Genomic DNA, 20,980 nt, shown 5'->3' on the forward strand with positions numbered 1-20,980 from the left:
TTACTCTAATATTCCCACTCCATAATATCCGGAATGTTCTTTTGAAAACATCTGATCATGACACTGTCTTCCTTAAGATCTTTCCGTGACTACCACTACCCTTAGGATTGTCCAAATTCCTTAAAGTGCTTTACCTGACTGTGACTTCTCTACACTCATCTCCCACTCTCCTTTCACATTCCCTACCCAACCTTCCAGGTGATCTTTTAGCCGTTGCTTTCTTTGGGCTATCACATACTACTCTCTCTACTTGTAACTCTTCCTTTCTCCCTTCTCCCGCTTACCTCTTCATCCTTCAGGTGCTGCCTCAGTTGTTCCTAGGAGACTTTCCTATCCAAACACACTGTATTGCACTAATTCTTCCCTGCCAGACTATGAGTTCCTGGAGCATCTAGCATAGTACCTGACACACAATCTCTTAATACACTTGTTACATGAATGACGTGGTGTAGAAAATGGATTGGATAAGAAGGTACTGGCAGCAGAGAGGTCTTCTGGGCAGCTGCACCAGTAATCCGAGTGAGAAACGCTAGCAGCAACAATGTGTATGGAGAGAAGGAGGTGGATTCTAGAGCTGCTGTTCATCTCTTCCAGCTCCAAATGACTTTTGACTGTTAAAAAGGAAATGTTTCCTCAAAAGGCAGTTCTGCCAACACTGAGGACATTTAAACATGTGCCCTATAGGCTTGAGAGCTTTTTCCCAAAGTGGAGTTACAAAGACAGAGAGAACAATGGCAGCAGCAGCTCTGTGAGTAAGTGAGCAACCTTCCCTAACTGCTCTGAAGGGACGGCTTCCCAAGCAGAAATATAAATTCTGTAACGTTTGTCTTTAAAATGTTACTTAAAAGTATCATTACCTACTCATCCAATTACTTCACTAAGCTCTCTGCTCATGCTCAATGAGCGTGAAGATGAGCTATTTAAGAAATTAGTTTCCTTGTAGCCACCTCTGTTCCACTGCAGTGATGGAACTGAGGCACTGGAGGATAAACCGTTCATGTCAAAATTCATCTCCTGTTCCAAGGCGGGAGCTCTCCACTCCACAGTCCTGCTAGTCCCCTGCCACCCTGAGAGCTCACGCTGCCCAGCTCGGTGACCACAGTTCAGACAACTCCAGGGCCTACCTTTAAGTGATGGTGAAAGGCAAGGAGGTTCATTCCAAGAATCTCCTTTGCAAAATAACTTTCACCTTGTGCCCCATCTCTAACAGACTCTGCCCAAGAACATAGTTCCGTCTTCCTGGAAAGCCCTCCCCACCCTATCTCCTGGCCAATTCCAACCGAGCTGCCAATACTCACCTCAGATGTTACTTCTTCCTCTCACCTGGTCTCTCCACTCTACTCCCGTAGCATCTTCTACATACCACTATCATTCAGGCAACAAATATTTATTGGGCACTTACCAGGTAGGTACTGGATGCTTAGCTCTTCTAGGTGCTGGGGACACAGCAGGAAAAAAAAAATTTCCTGCCCTCATAAGGGCTCACATTCTAATACTCACCACATTGAATCGAAACTGTGCCTATCTCCTGTCACAAGCATGGACCACATCTTACTCATCATTGCAGCTCCAGTAACCACGATAGAGACTGGCATGGAATACAGGTGACAAGTGTAACTGAATTCAATTAAATGGCCCATCACAAGAACGTCAGCTCAGGACCCTAGCTGCTCCTCCTCCTTCCTATCTTTATAATTCCACCCTGTCTAGTTACTTGAAGATCTCTCCTCCAGTAGATCAGTCCTGTCTTCACTGTCCCCTGAACCTGGTTTGCTTAGCTACAGAGAGTTGCAATTACCTATATTGTAGGGCCCTTGTATATGTTACCATCTCCCTTTCCCCCAGTACACTGAAATGGCACTGTAACCGGGTCCATTCTGTCATATAACTTAGCTCTCTGCTCCCTCTGCTGCTGCAGTAGCCTGCTGCCAGTAGTTATGAGTCATCCCTGTCCGTGAGTCAGGAAAAGAAAGTAGAAATAGGATAACACAGAAATGTCCTCATGAAAAAAACACCAGGGAACTCTCTTTACCTCTTAAACATTATACTCAGTGGGATCACTTTATGTTGGGCTATTTCCTTTCAAAACAAGCATTTTCCCCAGGGCATGTTACTGTTTACAAGTTCCCTTCATTTACACTCTTATTTGACTCTTCCAACAATGCTATGAAGTAGACAGGTACTATTATCCCCGTTTTATAGATGAGGAACTGGGGCTCTGAAAGGGGAAGTGAACTTCTCAAGACCCCAACTGTTTAAAATGACCCCAGATTCACACCAAGATTTTTAACTAAACTATTCCCACTGCATCATGAGCAAGACACATTCTACCAAATGGTCTCACAATATCCCAAGTTAGTGACCCTTTTCCCCCAGGCTCCAGAACCAACCAAACTGACCCTAATGGGAACATCCTTGGAATAAACAGTGTACTGTGACCCCGGGGCTTCTACTTCTTTGCCCAATCAGCTGCACCTGAGAGGGGACTGCTACAACTGCTTCAAACCTGAGGCATCGCCAATACATAGCAGGGCCTTGCTCTGGTCTGTGCCGGCCTCCGGGGAGAACCAGTCCTCCCAGCCGAAGCTAAGGTGTGAGGAGATGGGGCTATCATTACAACCATTTAAAAATAACACACATACAAAAACAAAAAACAAACTTTATTTACAGTTGAAAACTTAAACAGAAAATCTTGTGTTCTGTATCTGTGATACTTCGAGTCTCTGGATCAAATAGGGCAGCAGCAGGCACAGAAGTAAACACAGGGGCCAATCCAGATTATCTTACTCAAGAGCATCACCCAGAGAAGGGAAGGCCTACAATGGCAGAGACGGGGAAGTCAGTGAGAGATGGAAGAGATAATTAGCTCAGAGGAACTAGAAGGGGACAGTCCTGGAGAGACAACACTGCTATCCTCTACCTTCCTCATCTTCTTTTCCCAAAAGAGCAGAGTCAGTCTGATTCTTGCCACAGGCCAGACTTTTAGTTGCCCACAGCAAAGCTGAGGTATATGACACAAGAACCAAGAAGAAAGAAACTAACATTTATGGCTAAGTATATTGTCTCATTTATTCTTTACCCTTCACAACTCTGTGTAGTGTATAGTATCTGTAATTATGCAAAGGAGAAAATCAGGGTCCCGAGGGACTTAATGGCTTGACAATGATGGGACTTCCTGGTCTGTTTGGCTCCAAGGTATGGGTGCTTTTTGCCAGACCTTAAGAGGGCTCTCCATGGAGCTCTAGAACAAAGAGCAATCCTTCTTCCTTGCAGGTTTTGATCCTAGGGTTACAGAGAAGGGAAAGTCCACACCCTCTGTTTATGGCCTTGGAGTCAGCTGTATTAAAAGAACAGGGTGAGTACACTCAGATACTGCTGTCCCCCTCCCCGCAAATGTGGCCACACCCTTCCTCCAGAGGACAGTGCGTCCTAGTGTCATACTGCAGGCTCAGACAGAAGCTTAACCCTGGGCCCTCAAGCAGAATGTATAAAAACGTATAAATGCACTTTATAAGTTGCATGGTCCAGGACTTAAGCTCATAGACCAGGCACTGTGACAGTCAGCATGGTCCCTGCCTCAAGGAGTTCTCGGTCTAGAGAAAACCAGACCCACACATTTGTGACACACTGTTAGATGCTCTCATAGAGAGATGAACCAAGTTCTGTGGGAGCACCCAGGAGGGACTGCTAACTGTGCCTAGACCTGGGAGGAGGAGATAGAGGAACTGGGAAATGATTCAAAACTGATGTTTGCCACATGCTCCTCAGAGAGGCTGGGAGGGAACCAGGACTAATTAAAGCTATATATATACAGTATGTATTTCTGTTATAAGATACATGCTCAATGGAGAGAATTCAAGCATATACAAGACAATATAAACCGAAAAGAAAGTCTCTTTGCAATCTCTACTCCACAGAGGTAACCATTATTAACAGTTGGCTATATAGAACTACAGTAATTTCTAAAATAGTTATTGAAAATAAATAATATCGTGCTTACATAACATACTACATCTTGACTTTGTCACTTGATTTACCTTGGAGATCTTGCCAGCACAGACAGATCTACTTCATTCTTTTTAAGGCCATATAGTATTCCACTGACACGATGTACCTCCATGTGTAAGACCTGGTTACACCACCAGGAGCTTTGCCTTTGTACTAGATTGTACTGGAATGAAGCCAGACATTCTCCCCCACCACCTCCCTTTCTGGCTTGCATGGCTTCCGAGTTTGAGGGCAGGGAACAAACAATGTCACACGCCCAGCAGGCACGCAAATATTTGCTGCCAATCTCGGTGGAACCTCTTTCCTCTTGCCTGGACTGCTGCACTGGACACCTCACTGGCCTCCAAACCCTCCTCCACATTGCTGCCAGAATCATCTTCTGAATAAGAAAATTCCATCACAATATTCTCTTGCTCCAAGTCCTTCAGTGGCTCCTACTTGCCTGGTTCTTTTTCGAGGGCGAGGCCCCCTTTCGAGAATCCCAGGAGCACAATGGACTCTCGCCCCAGGGCGGGAAATGGACATACTGCCTGAGGCCCATGCCTAACCTCAAGATAACATATAGGGGCCGGCTCCGTGGCCGAGTGGTTAAGTTCGCGTGCTTCGCTGCGGCGGCCCAGGGTTCGGATCCTGGGCGCGGACATGGCACCGCTCATCAGGCCACGTTGAGGCCGGCGTCCCATATCCCACAACTAGAAGGACAGGCGACTAAGATATACAACTGTGTGCGGGGGGTGGGGGGGCGGTTTGGGGAGATAAAGCAGGAAAAGAAAAAAAAAGAAAAAAAGATTGGCAACAGTTGTTAGCCCAGGTGCCAATGCTTAAAAAAAAAAAAAAAGATAACATATGAACTCCTCAGCCTGCACTGCTTCTCACACCTGGCCCTGGCCCCCTCCAGCCTCACCTCTTACCTGTTGCTTTTTATACCCTCTTGCTTTGGCCATATGGGATTATTTGCAGTTTCCTTTACAATTCCTGCTGTTTCTTCCTTTTGTGCCTTTGCTCGTGCTGTTCTGTCTGGAATGCCCTCCCCACTTTTAGCCACCTACTAAGTTTTATTCTTTCTACTCAGCTGAAGCATCCTCTCTCCCGCAGTCTTCCCAAACCACACCAGGCTGACACAGGAAATCAGGCTTTCCTTGCTTTGTCCAAAAACCTCCAGTCCAGTGCTTTATGGTACTGTAGCTGTCAGTTTCCCCCAAAGACTGAGTTCTTCGAAGGGAGAAACTGGGCTTTTCCAATTTGTAGCCTCATACGCAGCATGGGACCTATCTTAATTACTAGTGCTTAGTTGTGGAATGAATGAAAGACGGGCCCATGTGCCACCAACATATCTTTCATAATCTTCCTCTACAGGAACGTATCACATCTACAGGTGATGCCAGAACAGGGGACAGTGTTTCCTAAACCTCAGTCATTCCAATAGCACCTTCACAACTGTTAAGAGATCCACCATCCAGGCACAATTTTTAACCTAATCACTATTTGAACTTCAATAATACCTCACTGTAAGCTATAACAACTGTAAAATTATGTGTTGTTATTTATTTGCTCTTAAGATGAAAACGTTAAAATAAAAGATATTCATCCCAGCACCACCTAAGGCTGGAAATCCTTATTGAGGGTTTGATTTCTGAGGGTGGCGATCATCAACCCTCCCCTACTCACCCACTAGCAAAGGTCATGTAAACCTGTGCCCTCCCATGAAAGCCCCTCTTCTCAGACTGCAGCCCAAGCAGAACAGATGCCACAGGGGCCGTTTGACCTTCCAGAGGCCCTCTAGTCCAGGACTGTCCAGTAGTCAGTCCTTTCTGTGATGGTGGAAATGTTCTACATCTGTGCTGTCCAATATGGTAGCTTCCAGCCACGTGTGACAATTGAACACTTGAAATGGGGCTGGTTACCTACACTTCTCTAATAGGAAGCATCTCAGATGCTTCTTGCAAACGGCATCTTAGGTCCTACCTCAAACTCACTCAAACTCTCCAGGGGAGGGATCTCAGAATTAGCAGGTTTAACAAGTGTCCCAGGTGATTCTTATCTTCAGGGAAATGTGGGAAACAATGAACAAAAGAAAGCTCTTGTCTACTTGAGACAGGTACCAGATTTGGGGATCACAGAGAGGAGCAGCAATTCAGACTAGCGGGGCTGCCAGAGCTCTTCAAAGAGGCTCTCAAAGAGACTTTCAAAAGAGAGGTTCCACCAGCCCCCGGGTGGTTGTAGGTAGCAAAGAATCCAGTTCAGACTATGGCAGGAGAATCCTAAGGGCCAAGGTGTATTTACCTACACCTAACCAAATTCATCCTAAAAAAACTTTCATAGGACCCACTGAGATAAAAACAAGGTTTCTACATCTAGAGCTGTAGAAATAACTCGTCTTCACTAAAACCAAAGTCAGGACCTAAGGCAAAACACAAAAGAGTTAGGGAAGAAAGTGCTTCATAGGGAGGTACAGTTGATCAAGTGACCCCACCGGTGTTCTGTCTCCTTCCTGTTTCTTATGTTTCCAGTGCCTAGGAACAAGGCCTCAAGTGCATGATCAGGTGGGTTCTTGAGTGAATGCAGTAGATCCCTGCTGGACCAGTGCCACCAAGAGATGATCTGATCCTGGGTCTTCTCCGATTGGAATACGGCAGGTTCTCAATTAAAAGACAGCCTGTGTTATTCTCTCTAGCCTTGCCACTCAAAATCAGCATCAGCATCACCTGCCAGCTGGTTAGAAATGCAAAATCTCAGGCCCCAAATCCAGACCCACTGAATCAGAACCTGCATTTTAACACCTTCTCCTGGTGATTCACATGCACATTATTGTTTGAGAACTACTGCCCAATAGGGCTTGAAAACATCTTCTGTAGTGGCCGTCAACCATTGCTCTGCCCCAAACAACCTGAGGGATCTGAAATGCTCCTATAAGAATTAGAGATGCGTGTAACTTTATAGGTGGGAAGAAAAATGATGACAAATTCTCCTGCTCCCCAGAGGAATGAATCTACTCTTTTCCTTACTTCCTCCCAAATCACAGTACTCGGAAACCCAAAGCGGGGCACCCATCTGTGGAACCCCTTGGGGTCAGACTGCCATCTAGATTCCCTAAGACCTTAAAACCTATGATAGAGATTTTTGGTAAAGTTAAACGAGGTAATTCAAGTAAAGTTCTCAGCTTAATATTTGAGCACAAGAAACATTCAATAAATAAGTGCTTATAGTATATTGTCCCTATGTATTAGCTTATGAGAGATTCAATTCTGAGTAAGTCAGTGTTTGGAGAGTAATTGGAGGTACCACATGTGGCTCTTTAAATTTAATTAAAATTAAATAAAAAATTCGGTCCTTTAGTCACCAGCCACATTTCAAGTGTTCAATTGTCACACGTGGCTGGAAGCTACCATATTGGACAGCACAGATGTAGAACATTTCCACCATCACAGAAAGGACTGACTACTGGACAGTCCTGGACTAGAGGGCCTCTGGAAGGTCAAACGGCCCCTGGGGCATCTGTTCTGCTTGGGCTGCAGTCTGAGAAGAGGGGCTTTCATGGGAGGGCACAGGTTTACATGACCTTTGCTAGTGGGTGAGTAGGGGAGGGTTGATGATCGCCAGCCTCAGAAATCAAACCCTCAATAAGGATTTCCAGTAACTTTCTGTAAGGAAAGAAAAACACAGAACAGAGGCCCCAAACAAAAAATTTCTAAACTTCATTCTTTTTTATTATCTTCTGTCCTCTGGTAGTGATCAGTGGTCAATCTTTAGAAGGAAAAGGACCCATGAGCTCAACTTTAGTTACAGCAAAGAAGTGAGTGAGAGAGGGAGGAGAGCAGGTCGCCCCAGGGGCCTCCAGTCCTGGCAGAAAGGAAAGCTCAGGGTGTCAACTCGGCCTGACATGGGACCATCTGGCTGGACGAGAGAAAGGGCCATGTGCAACTTCCAGCACACACTTGTGCATTCCTGCCTCAGCATTTGCTCACACCAGTTCCCTGCCTAAAATGCCTGACATTCTCCCTCTCAATTAACTCATGTATTAAATTTACACTGAACGCCTATAAGTGCCAGATGTCGTGAACACGAAGTCAGTCACAGATAGAGGTATGTACAGTCATTAAAATGGTCTGGTATTTGACTAGCTCTCCATTTGGAAAAAAAGACAGAGTACAGAAAAATAAATTCTAGACAATTTTGTAAGTATACAAATAAACTATAGAAATATTAGAAAAATACAGAAGGCATTATGCTCTGAGGTAGTAAGGACCTTCTTAAACATGACAACACAAAAGTCATAAGGGAAAAGACTGATAATTTTGACCTCATCAAAATTTAAAACTTCTGTTCAACAAAGGATATCACCAAAGTTAAGATAAGCAACACACTGCCAATTTTTAAAAAAATATATATTCTGGAGAATATAGTCACAAGGTATAAAGCAACTGACACTCAGTGTGTAACTATTCAAATCATTACAAACATCACATATCAGTTTTTTAAAAAATATGAGGTCATTTTACATGAATAGAGGAAGGAAAGTCTTCAAGACATAATGCAAAATGGGAGAAAAAATGATGACTAACATAGTATGATGCCATTCAGGAAAAACAAAACCTCCCCAAAAGAGAGGCAAAGAGAAGCCCTGACAGCCATACATCAAACCAATAAAGAAGTTACCTGTGGACAGAGGGGAGGGAAGGGGGAGCAAGGGGGCGACTTTAACTGTTTTGTCTGAAAATTTTCACCAGATTATATTATGTTACTTTTGTAATCAAAAATAAACTAGCAAATGAAATATGTGAACCGTGTTTACAGCACTTTAAGAGCTGTAATGGTTACTTTGTGGACAACTGGGGAAGTCTGAACGTGTTTATTAGATAATATCGTGGTGGTTATGTAGGACGTTTTTATTTTTAGGAGTCGCTTGCTGAAGTATTTAGGGGTAAAGTGTCAAGAAGTCTTCAACCTTCAAATGGGGAAGGGACGGAGGGAAGGAAAGCAGCAGGGAGGGAGGAAGGAGAGCAGGAGAGAGGGGGAGAAGGGATGGAATGGGAGGAGAGGGAAGAAGGGAAAGAAAAAAACATGTCAAAGTAAAATGATAAAACAAGAAGTTAATCATTGGTGAATCTAGGTGAAAGATATATGTGGGTTTAATGTACTATGCTTCCAACTTTTATGCAGGTTTGGGGGAAAAAAAAAAAGGCAGGCAGGCAAAACACCAACCCCCTCCCTCACCTAGCTGGAAGAGATCAATTTTTCCCTTGAATTCATAACGGTTAACACTGTCACTTATATTACTAGTGATCACTCTGAGAACGTGTCATATTTCCCATAAGCTCCTGAAAAGCACAGGCCTCTCTCAGATCTTTGCCCCCGTCTCTGTGCCTCGAGTGATGCACAGCACAGAGCCGGCAGTGGCAAACGTGGGCAGGAAGGGAGTCTACGCAGGTTGAGAAATGTGTCACATGCACCTACCAGGCTGGCAAATACAAAGTCAGGACCTGAATGGCAGCGTCCGTTCTGACGAGAGGCTGACAGGTGTGTCTCCTGGCTGCCCAAGCTGGTCCCAGCAGGAAGTCCCCAGGGCTGGAGGGGACTACTGCGTGGACTTGCAGTCCGAGAATGCTGTCAGAAACTCCTGATGGTTTTCAGGTGGCTACTGTGTAAACTACAAAGTGGCAGAAAGTAAAGGGCCCTAATCACCCTTTTTCTTTTGATCCTTATGATGACTTTAGGAAATAAGTATTATCCCCATCTGACAGATGAAGAAACAGGCTCAGAGAAGGGAACTGACTTCTCCAAAGTCACAAAGAGACGGAATGGGCTCAATCCCATGACTTCAAGCCGAAAGTTCTTTCCACTACACCGTGCTGCCTTCTCTGGGGTCTGACTCTGAACTAGGAGAGAAAGACACGCTTACCTGATCCGGTCTCGCGCTGGACTACATCTCCCCACACTGTGAGATCACCACAGGCAGCTTGGGCTTATTGTTGGGGCCTGTGGGAACATTCTAGGAGAGAAAGCACCATGGAGATTCATCCACTCAGACATACACTCACCGAACATCTACTAATGCCTGCCGGCCCCTGTGCTAAGGACTGAGGACTCAGACTGATGTGACAACAGTCCATGTCCTAGCAGACAGGTAAAGCACATAAGACAGATCAAAGAGAAAATGTACAACACTTAAAAATATCAAAACTGCGATGTGTAACAATGTAATGCGTTATAAGAAAGAGCGCATACAGGAGGCAACTAATCTGCTGCTTTGAGGTCAGGGAAGGAGTCACGGAACGGGATTGCTTGAGCTGGGCCTGCCAAGATGAATGGGCCACCAAGAGGAAAAGAAAGGAGAAGAGCATTCCGGGCAGAGGAAAAAGCACGAGCCAAGGCTCAGGGGCCGAAGGAGCAAGAAGTGGGACATGGGTGGCATAGTTAGAGAAGAGCTAGCAGCCTGATGCGACTGGAAGGTGGAGGAGATAGTGGCAAAAGGGGCCGTGGAGAGGCAGACAGGGACTCGGTCACGAAGGATCCTCAGTGCCATGCAGAGTGGGATTTTATCAGGTAGGTGAAGGGGCCACCAGAGGCCACGCCTCAGTGTGTCCTAGAGAGCCTGACTTGCAGGCAAGGAAAACGTGGGAGGCATGTGGTCTCTCCTCCCTTTTCCTGAGGGAGGCCATGTCACTGGAGGCAAAGAAGACTGGGCCTAACAAACTGGAGCCCGCTCATGGTTCTCTGGCGCCTGGACACTAGTCAGGTAGTACTAGACCAGAAGGCTGCGAAAGAGAAAATGAAAACAGGACTCACCTCAATCTTTCTCATCACCAGAAGTCCATCAATGATTTTCCCTGCGGGAAGAGTATGAACTGGACTTTACCAGTCTCATTTGCAGAGCATTTTCTAACTTCCAATGCCCAATCTTAGTCATCATCCCATTTGATCCTTGTACCAATGTCAGGAAATTCAGATTCAGTGGAAGTGAAATGACTTGCCCAAGGTCACAGGTAGTAAACAGCAGAGTTAGGGCTCAAACCCAGGGCTGAGAGATTGCAAAGCCCCACTGTACCACGGGCCTTTGTGAAGAATTTCTTCAGTGCTACCATCCAGGTTTCCCCCAGACATACTTATTACCCAGGTGGTTACACACTACATCACATGGCCCCTTCGTCCTTTCCTCCAGTTCTCTAACCACACACGTTCCCCACCTCCCACCACGTTCACCATCCCTACTGTTACCCAGTTACGTCAGTTGAGCACTCTTGGTATGAGAGTTCTGGGACTGGCTCCTCTGGATGTCCCACTCCAGGTGAAGGGGGCCTGGACTGTGGGACAGGAGCAGGACTCACCAAACACTACGTGCTTCCCATCCAGCCAATCACACTTAGAGCAGGTGATGAAGAACTGGCAGCCATTTGTGCTGGGACCACTGTTGGCCTGACGGAAACCAAATACACGTGCGGTGAGTTTTCTTGGTCATGCTAGCTGGAGGGCAAGATTCCCGAAAGATTCCTCCATGCTTTCTTCCAGCGAACCTTACTGAGCATCTATCATGAGCCAAGGCCTAAGCTACAATCTAAGGGCACAGAGATGAACAGGACACACAATCTCTGCCCTCAAGGAGCTGGATCCTTGAACAAACATACATCTCTCCTACAATGTGAATTTTTATGAGAACAATTGTTGATGGGGCCTGCTTTGCTGTATTTAGCCCAATACTGTTTATAACTGGATTACAGTTAGAAATTAGCTACCAGCTGAGCAAAAGCCTGTTGCCTATGCCATAAGCTGTTTTGTCTGAATAGCTTTGCACTGTATCATAATAATGGCAGTTAAAAACATTTAAGAAGGTGAGGGCCGGCCCAGTGGTGCAGTGGTTAAGTGTGCATGTTCCACTTGGGCGGCCCAGGGTTCACTGATTCAGATCCCTGGTGCGGACGTGGCGCCGCTTGGCAAGCCATGCTGTGGCAGGTATCCCACATATAAAGTAGAGGAAGATGGGCATGGACGTTAGCTCAGGACCGGTCTTCCTCAACAAAGAGAGGAGAATTGGCAGCAGTTAGCTCAGGGCTAATCTTCCTCAAAAAAAAAAAAATTTAAGAAGGTGAAAGCAGTTGTTATGCTAGCACTACGCTAGAAAAAAAGGACTAATTCAATCAATGTTTTCTTTTTATAGCTACACCTCAAACCCTTTATTGTTGAATTTTACAGGAAAAAAGTATTTTTTTAATAGAAAATCTGAAACTCTCTAGCTATATGCCTTCCCTTTTCCTCCCTTGAAACTGTTTTCACATCATTAAATAATGCACTATAAAAACAGGCTATAATGCCAATGCAGTGATACTTTGTAAAAAGGCGTTTGATTTTCATACAAAGTATACTTCTGTACATTGTCCACTGATACCCCAAACCACTTTAAAATGCTGAAATTAGACATTCGTGCATCAGCAAACCCAAGTCAGTTTCACCAGCAGTGCCTCACAATAGTGTCTGTGGAACTATGTGAATATTTTGTTGTATACTTCCCTTGTTTTAGGGAAAAAATGGGTAGAAAATGGAAAACTAAAAGTACTAGTCCTATTAAAACCACAGGTCTCATAAAATTAATACCACTGAGGCAAAACTGGAAATTATTAGATAGGTCACTAGCCTTAATTGGATGCTTAATAGATTTAAATTGACTGAGTCTGTGTTCAACTGTGAAGGAATAAAAACATGTATGAAATACTTTAAAGATATTGTCAGGAGGTAAGCTCTAATTAGAGATTTTATGTTATACTTTAGAAACTCCCTATGTAAGGTGAAGCTGTTTTTGGTTTTTGTACATTTCTTCAGGAACATTTCAGATATGAAAGTAAGGGACTGCCTGAGCCGGTCAGAGTGGGCCTGTGCTTTGGAACAAGGGATAGACCTCCCAAGGGTCCCAATTCCTTTCTTCCTCTTATCCTTCCTCCATCCCTCCTTCCCTTCCTTCCTTCCTATCTTGCTGCTCAATGTATAAACATTTATTAGCAAGCAGGCAGGAAAACAGTCAGATAACGTGTTTTTATAGTTCAGGAGACACTCCCTGTCCTTAGGCACTCATTTATTCATTCTTCCAGGCAGTAGAGCTTACTGGTTTAGAGAATAAGCTCTGGAGCCCTGGAGACAGATAACTTAGCTTGAATCCTAGCTCCACAACTTGCTGTGTGACCTTAGTTTAGTCACATAACCTCTCTGTGCCTCCGTTTCCTCATTTGCACCTATCCCAAAGGGATGTTGGATTAAAATGAATTAATGCAGATAAGGTGCTCGTTGAGTAAGTGCTCAATAAATGTTAGCCATGGTTCTGGCTATCTTTCAGTCACTCATAAGCATCTACTCAGCTCCTTTCTGGGTCCAGTAGTAAGGCCTGGAGGTCAATGAGACCCAGTGCCTGCCCTCGAGGAACTCATGATTTAGTGGAGGATAGAAGCAAAAACAATTGTTACAAGATATGTGACAGCACAACTCAACCAGGGTCGGCCTGAAGGAGGGGAGACCAAGGCTTCCTTCGGTGTCACTGACTCCTCCACAGATGCTAACACAGTGGCATGCACTAGAGGGGTTCCACTCCTCGGGGCGAAGATCCACGCCCACCTAAGCTGCTCCGCACCCTCTGCCGGCACTCGCCCCGCCTGGCTTTCCGCAAAGGGGCTTGCACACCGCTTGCTGTGCTCGCCTCGCCCACTGCTGAGGCAGCCTCCGAACGGGCTCCTCCACCCCAGCGCTCAGTCCCATCTGCCACTCACGCTGTGGCCAAAAACATGAAGTTGATCAACTCTGCTTAAGAAAGTGGATGGCTCTCCGTAACCTATGACACAACGTCCACACACCTCAGCCTTATTCTGGCATTTGAAGTCCTTCAGGAGCTAGAGCCACCTGCCTCTCCAGTTGTCTCTCCTGGCCATTCCCTCCCCCACTCACATCTTACGTTTTCATCACCCCCGTCACCCTCTGTTCCTTCTATGCCACCCTGCTATTCCATGGTCACATACTTCTGCATGGGCTGTTGCTCAACTTGAAATGTCATTTGGTAGAGAACTCCTTCAAGAACTCCGATGTCCCCTCTGCTGTGAAGCCCTGCCTGGCTCCTGGCAGCAATTATCCTCATTCTTCGGGGCCTTCAGAATACTTGTACATACTGAGGTGCCCTCACCCGCATACAGTGATGGCATGAGTTACACAAGTACTGGGTGTGTCATTTTGCACGTGTGATTCCCCCATTGGATGTTAAGTGTCAGGAGGGCAGGGATAAGGTCTGTATCCTGATGCCTTCTCATGAGGCCTGAAACAGTGTGGGTGTCAACAAATCTTTACTTGATGAACGCCTGAGCAGATGACTGGAAGAGTGGGCAAACAGGACAGAGAATGTGCATGTAAATGTTGGGTCTCGGGGAGTGGGAGTTGGGGCACTGACAGAGGGAAATGGGTGAATGGGGGAGGGAGGGAGAGGGTTGGAGAGTGACAGGGAGGCAAGCGGGGAGGGGTAAGGGAAAATGAGTGAGGGGAGAATAAGGGGAAGTGAAGAGGGAGTGAGCACGGAGGAGAGTGAGCAGGGGTGGGGAGATGAGGGGGTTTAAGTGAGGCAGGTGGGGGGACAGTGAAAGGGAGACATGTGAGTGGGGTTATAAATGGGGGGGGGTTGGTGAGCAAGGAGTGGTAAGGAGGAAAAGGAGGTGACCAGCCAGAAGGCAGTGTGAGTGAATGGGCGCTGTGTGAGCCCTGGTGAGTGGAGTGACGAGCGAGTGAACAGTGGGGCTTGAAAGCACAACCAGCTAAATTCTGAGCAGCAAGGCTGAAAGCCTAGCCACATGTCCTGGCTCAAACAAAGGTAAGAAAGCACACATTGGAGTTCGATTCTGGTTCCAAAGCCTGCTGGTGGGCTCAGCCCAACAAAATCAAACCAGACTGAGGAAGGAGGTGGGCATGGCAGAGGTGAGCCCTGGGCCAAGCAAGAGAAGGACAGTGTTTGCTTCCATCCCAAGAGATAGCACTGGGCCTCAGGAGGGGCTCAAATACCAGCTGGCTATAAATCCAACCCAAAACCTTCATTGGACTTCACTTACCATGGAAAGCAGGCCTGGAGCTGAGTGTCTAAGTTTAAAATTTTCATCTGCAAATGGCCCCCGGTAAATACTGGCGACTCCAGTACCATCTCCCTGAGCAGAGAGAAGAGAAGTGTTAGTAACTTGCGAGTGCTCGGCGCCCTGAAGCCCAGGGCAAGGATGCTGCTGCACTGAAAGCCTGGCTTCTAAAGCTGCTTTTACTCTTACAGGTCACGTTGGGAGCCACACCTCTTTGACCCTGTCCTGCAATCACAGCAAACCCCAAGCAAGGCACCTGCAGCCCACAAAATGGCCAGGGCATCTCACAAATTGGGTAAAACAGGTCACAGCTGGGCCTCTAGAAAGACAGGTTAAGACACAGGCAGAGTAGGGAACAATGGTAAAGTCATCATATACATAATGCTTGCCATTCCCAAACACTCTTAGACCTGCAGTCCTAGCAAAGCACCCACTTACTGCTTACTGCGCGACTCCCCCAAACTATGCGGGTGAGTGGGCTCTTGGAAGTCTAGTCTGTACAACATGAGGCCACCCTCCTGGCCAAAGGTGACTGGTCCAGGGAGAGCGCCTAACTCATGTAGGGCCAACCAGACTTCCTTCTCTGGGAATCATGAAGCAGGACAGATGTTCGCTTTGAGGTTGAACTTGTATCATGTAAACCTGGAAGCTGGAGCTGAAAACCTTCCACAGGTGGACTGGAGAACACAAAGAGGATGCAACACACGTGCGCAGAGAGCACTAGAGGAACAGGGAGAAAGGCCTACCTTGGTTCTGTGTTGCCTTCCAGTTCCTAGTTCTACTTCTCACTTTGGGTTCCATGAAACACCTTATATAGATCCCCAATTTCTGCTTAAACTAGCTTTCTTTGCATTATCTCTTTGCTTTTCCAACAACCCTGTGGAATAAGCATTATCATCTTCCCCATTTTTCATTTATTACCTAACTTAAGTTAGGGTAATAAAGCAATTTGACAAAGGCCATATCTGCAGGAGCTTAAAGAGAATCCCTGGGGTTGAAGGGGGCCAAAGACCAACTTCTCCCAGCCAGAGAGTAAAAAAGAACACGTGGTGCATGTCAGAAAGGGAAAACACTGACCTAGTGCAGAATCAAAGATCCCCTATGGGGGCTGGCCCCGTGGCCGAGTGGTTAAGTTCGCGCGCTCCGCTGCAGGCGGCCCAGTGTTTCGTTAGATCGAATCCTGGGCGCGGACATGGCACTGCTCATCACACCACGCTGAGGCAGCGTCCCACATGCCACAACTAGAAGAACCCACAACGAAGAATACACAACTATGTACCGGGGAGCTTTGGGGAGAAAAAGGAAAAAATAAAATCTTTAAAAAAAAAAAAAAAAAAAAAAAAAAAGATCCCCTATGGGCCGGCCCGGTGGCGCAGCGGTTAAGTGCGCACATTCCACTTCAGTGGCCCGGGGTTCGCCGGTTCGGATCCCGGGTGTGGACACGGCACCGCTTGGCAACAGCCATGCTGTGGTAGGCGTCCCACATATAAAGTAGAGGAAGATGGGCATGGATGTTAGTTCAGGGCCAGTCTTCCTCAGCAAAAAGAGGATGATGATTGGTGGCAGATGTTAGCTCAGGGTTAATCTTCCTCAAAAAAAAGATCATTTTTTAGGGAAAAGGCTACCAAAGGGGATTAACATAAGCCAGGGAAGGAACACTGTCCAATCAAACCTTTATTTGACTAAAAATTATCAATAAAACCAAGCTCTGCATAGTGGAATGACCTGGATCTGAGTTCCAGATCTATCACTTATGAGCTGGGGAAGTCCCTTCCTATCTCTGAGCCTGTTTCCTCACCTATCAAGTGAGGATGGAATCACCTACTCTTTACACGTTGTCATGAAGATCCAGTTAGACAGTGTCTGAGAAAAGTACTGTGGAATCAGTATGGCACTGTAGAAATGTGAGCTATTCTAGCTTTAACTCCACAGACAGACAGACAGAAGAGAAAACAAGTTCACTTCCAATTTCCCGATAAACCTAGGAGATAAATCAGTTACTCCATCATTCCCTAAAAGCCACACTATCTATTGCTCTCCAGAAGCCAGAGTAAGGAAAATGACAAAATTAATTTTCAAAGGAAACAACAGAAAGTAACTTATATCTTCAACGGTAGTGGAGTGATCACATAAATTCATTGTCTATTCCTAATGGAATATTAGGTACTATTGGAAAGGATGTTTTGGAAGACGACTTAATGACAAGAAATGTAGACAACTGTTAAGTACAAAAAAATTAAAACATATGTATGATCTTAAGTCTGTTAAAAATTATATTCGACACACACACCTATGCAACGAGGAAAGTGGCAGCTGTAAACTAAAACGCCAAGAGTATAATTCCTTGAGAGGCAAAATTCCTTGAAAGAGGATTTATTTTCTTTTTAGCACTTTTCTTTTGCAACCAGAAAAAAACAAAAAACAAAAATCAAAACAAACAAACATTCTTGGTCCAACTTTAGAAGGTCTCAAATCCTGCTGCTTCTGCCTCTTGCTCATTCTATTTTTTCTTCCCTAAGGGCAGCTCTGAGCAATTGCTTCTCTCTGAAACTCAGCCTTCTGGCTGATCACTACTGTCTAACCCTGGGGCTATCAGCAAGTGATTGGACATGCCTGGCAATGACTAGTAAGAAGTTGGTTTTGTCCCTGCTGAGACAATATGGCAATACAGGAGCCTCCGGGAAGAAAGGAAAGAAGGCAAAGAAAGCTTCTCAGCCCTTCCTACCACCTAACAAAAACGTGTATGGTCACTCCAAGCCCTATGACCATCAACTGTGTGCAAACTTCAATGCCTATGGAGCAGGTGACAGAAATAAGGGAAGCAGGTCGTGGGGACTGTGGTGAAATGGCAAGGACATACTGTCTAAAGGGAGCAGTTACTTGATTCCAACCAACTGTCGCTGCATGAGAAACACACCCCTATTTTCCATTTTCTAGAGGAAAAACAAAACTCCAGAATTTTTTGGTGAAATTTCCCAGTTTTACAACATCATATAGGTGAAACAAAACATCTAAAAGCCTGATTTGGCCTAATATCTGCCAGTTTGTAACCTTACCTATGTAGGAAAGAGAGAGGTCTTTAAAAACTCCTAAGAGTCCATCTAAATAAACATACACACGAAGGGGAAAGAACGTCTCCCAGATCCAAGAAAACAGCACCATGACCAACCAAATGATAATAAGAAAGGCTATGCAGAGAAGTGGGTGGGTAGGGACAAAAGAGTTAGAAAAGAACCAAATGTGGTTTAGAAGGCACTCTCCAAGATTGGGGGGGGGGGGGGGAGGCTGGACATGGGGAACACATACAGTCCAGCTACAAGAAACTCATCCTTAGTAGAGAAGGACTAAGCCACTGGGCTTCCCCAGAGAACAGAGAAAACATCCCTCCAGAGCTATCGCCTCTCTTGCTCTGATTCTTGCCCACTAATTCACTTCTGATTAAAAACTCAGCTTTCCAGGCACTGTGATACCAGAAGTGGAAAGGAAAATGGTGCATAAGCATTTAGCTCTCTGGAAAGGAACTTAGCATTTAGAAAAAACAAATTGCATCTGATTTCTAGCTAAGTTTCATGTGACTAATTAATCTGAATGTGTCATGGATCATCTAAAGGTATGCTGGGAAAGTTGAGTTTCTGGCTGCAAAAGGCTGAAATTTGGAACTTAGCGATTCATTCAAAGTGCCGATGCCTATCATTTAGTGGTACAGTGAGCAGTAGCCAGCAACTCTAAATGACATTCCCTTCCCCATACCCTCCCCTCATCTAACTTGGCTATTATTCTCAAGCCTTAAGACTGCGTCCCTGTAGTAAAAATAGTTTTTACTATTGCTGTAGCAGCAGCAATAAGAACAACAAACAAACAAACCTATAGGTCTTTGATGGAAAGAAACAGTACTTACATTAACAAAATCTCCACCCTGAATCATGAAATCCTTTATGACCCTGAAACAGAGAACAAAGGATCCTGAAACAAGATTCTTTGGTTTAGAAAAACATTCACTTAGTCATCGTAGTTTAACAGTGATTTCAAAATACAATGTATATCACTTTGGGTTTTAATAAATCTTCAAATCATTATCGTATGGTTTTATTTTCCTCTACAGAGTCTAATCCCCCAAGGAAGTCATTCTAAAAGCCCCCACGATGGTTTGCCAAAGGCCTTACCTGTGGAAGGTGCTCCCTTTGTATCCTATCGGAACCCCATCTTTTCTATAACCAAAAAGAAAGAGACTTGGAATGATGACAGGTAATCATAGGCCTTTCCAGTCTACCACACACTGGAGCCCAAGGGACTCTCCTAAAGATGGTGGGGAGAAGAGATACAGGCGGCAAATGAACTGAGGATGGACCCTTGAGGTATTACCTTCTATCACTGTCACCAGCAATCATTCCAGGCCTGCCAGTAGTTCCCCAATACCCGCACTGCGGCCCCAGGACACCCCTCAGGAGCAAGCAGAGAAGTCAACCACGTCTGAGACTGACCTGAATTCTCCAGTGCAGAACTGCCTGAAAGGGAAAAGAGTGAACGATTCAGTCCCATGACATCACAGTTGCCAGCGCCCCTAATCTCCGGAGGGGAGGACAGACATTGGCGCCAGCAAGCCCACCAACCAGCCAGTCAGCGTCCAGACATACAGATTAACAAGATAAACTGACAAGGGAACAGTCAAAACCGTGACATACAGGGTGGTACCCAGAGGAATCAGGTCTCAAGGGCAGTGAGCGGACGGAGGGCAGACGATTCCACAGACAGGGGCCCAGCTTCTGGTTCCGTTAATCCGGCAGAGCTAGAGCATCTCCTTACCTAAAATTCTCGGCCGTTTTAGGCACAACGTCTGCAAAGAGCTCGATCTTCATGCGGCCAACTTCCTGCAACCAGCGGGAGACAGTCAGAAGGCCCAGTCCGAGACCGGGAAGGCCACACCAACACAGAGCGCGGCACCCGAAGGGCTGACCTTCCCTCCCCAACGCCGCTTGGTCTCTTCCACGCCGCCTCCATGGCCCATCCGGTCGTTCCGCCCAGTTCCTCCGCCAGCCGAGCGCAGGGATGGGCGCGACTCCTCCTCCTCCCTTCCTCCCGCCCCGCAGGTCGACAGGCTGTGGTCCAATTTCACTTCCTGGCTTCCCCACTCCGCCTCCCTCGGTGGATGAGATCTGCCTGCCTGGCCCCGAGCAGTTTCCCTTCGGCGCAGGGCTAGGCCCATGCCTCACCTGGCCGCCAATGCTGACATCAAAGAACACCACGGGATTGACGGGGCTTGAATTTGCCACCGCCATGGCTCCGACCCGGAAGCAGAAGACAGGAGCGCGGGCTTCCGGTGAACTTAAGCCCCGCTCTGCGGGTTTCTTCCTCGACGTAGGCGCAGAGAAAGAGCTGACCGAGGCCCCGCCCCCGGAAGCCCCGCTCCGCCCCGCTCTCCCCCGCGGAGCGCTCTCTGCCTCCCTCGCCGGAAAGGGGCGATGCGTGGGTGGCGTGGGCTCCTCACCCTGCAAAGACGTCCGCAAGCTGTTAGCTCTCTTCACTCTCCCGGGGGGCTAGGATGGGGAGAGGCAGGTGGAGGACAGAGGGCAGAAGAAAGCCTGGGCATTTTTTTTTGCTCAGGGTTAACTGGCATCCCGCTCCTGGGCTACACTAAATTATTCTTGCTCAGGCCAGGGGGTTTGGACTGAGCTATCTCCATGGTCCTTATCAGCCCTTGCAGCTAAGGCCTCCGAACCATCCCACATGCCTGCCCACTGGTCTGTGAGCCCCACAAAGGCACGAACTGTGTTTATCCTCAGCACTTAGAACAGCCTGGCATACAAGGCTTGCTCAGTCAATATGCAACCTTTCCCAGAAGTCAGGATACTAGAATTTTAGTTCCAGTTCTGCCACAAGCTTCCACTTTTGTC

At 46.5% G+C, this 20,980-nt stretch overlaps 1 protein-coding gene across 2 annotated transcripts; it reads right to left on the reverse strand.

Annotated features, from left to right (window-relative positions):
• Positions 1-2,639: 2,639 nt before the first annotated feature.
• On the reverse strand, positions 2,640-20,495 carry PPIH (peptidylprolyl isomerase H). 2 transcript variants are annotated; one of them, XM_008529734.2, is made up of 10 exons: positions 20,300-20,495; positions 19,893-19,957; positions 19,571-19,594; positions 19,253-19,297; positions 18,988-19,030; positions 15,072-15,164; positions 11,334-11,421; positions 10,795-10,835; positions 9,908-9,997; positions 2,640-2,816 (listed from the first exon to the last, which is right to left on the reverse strand). In XM_008529734.2, exons 1-9 carry the CDS (start codon positions 20,363-20,365, stop codon positions 9,929-9,931), a joined length of 534 nt encoding a protein of 177 aa, XP_008527956.1. In that variant the 5' UTR covers positions 20,366-20,495; the 3' UTR covers positions 2,640-2,816; positions 9,908-9,928. The 2 variants fall into 2 exon arrangements, with proteins under 2 accessions (XP_008527956.1, XP_070466138.1); XM_070610037.1 differs by having other exon boundaries at positions 19,452-19,594; positions 20,300-20,389.
• Positions 20,496-20,980: the final 485 nt, after the last annotated feature.

Source organism: Equus przewalskii, chromosome 2, assembly GCF_037783145.1.
Source record: "Equus przewalskii isolate Varuska chromosome 2, EquPr2, whole genome shotgun sequence".
In the NCBI taxonomy this organism is placed as follows: domain Eukaryota; kingdom Metazoa; phylum Chordata; class Mammalia; order Perissodactyla; family Equidae; genus Equus; species Equus przewalskii.

Bases quoted from the DNA above. Each gene is read 5' to 3' on its own strand.
- PPIH (XM_008529734.2), bottom strand. From the start codon at position 20,365: ATGGCGGTGGCAAATTCAAGCCCCGTCAATCCCGTGGTGTTCTTTGAT. The intron at 19,958-20,299 runs GTGAGGCATGGG...CGCTGGTTGCAG, and splicing joins ATGTCAGCATTGGCGGCCAG to GAAGTTGGCCGCATGAAGAT. The intron at 19,031-19,252 runs GTAAGGCCTTTG...TCTCTGTTTCAG, and splicing joins AAAGGGAGCACCTTCCACAG to GGTCATAAAGGATTTCATGA.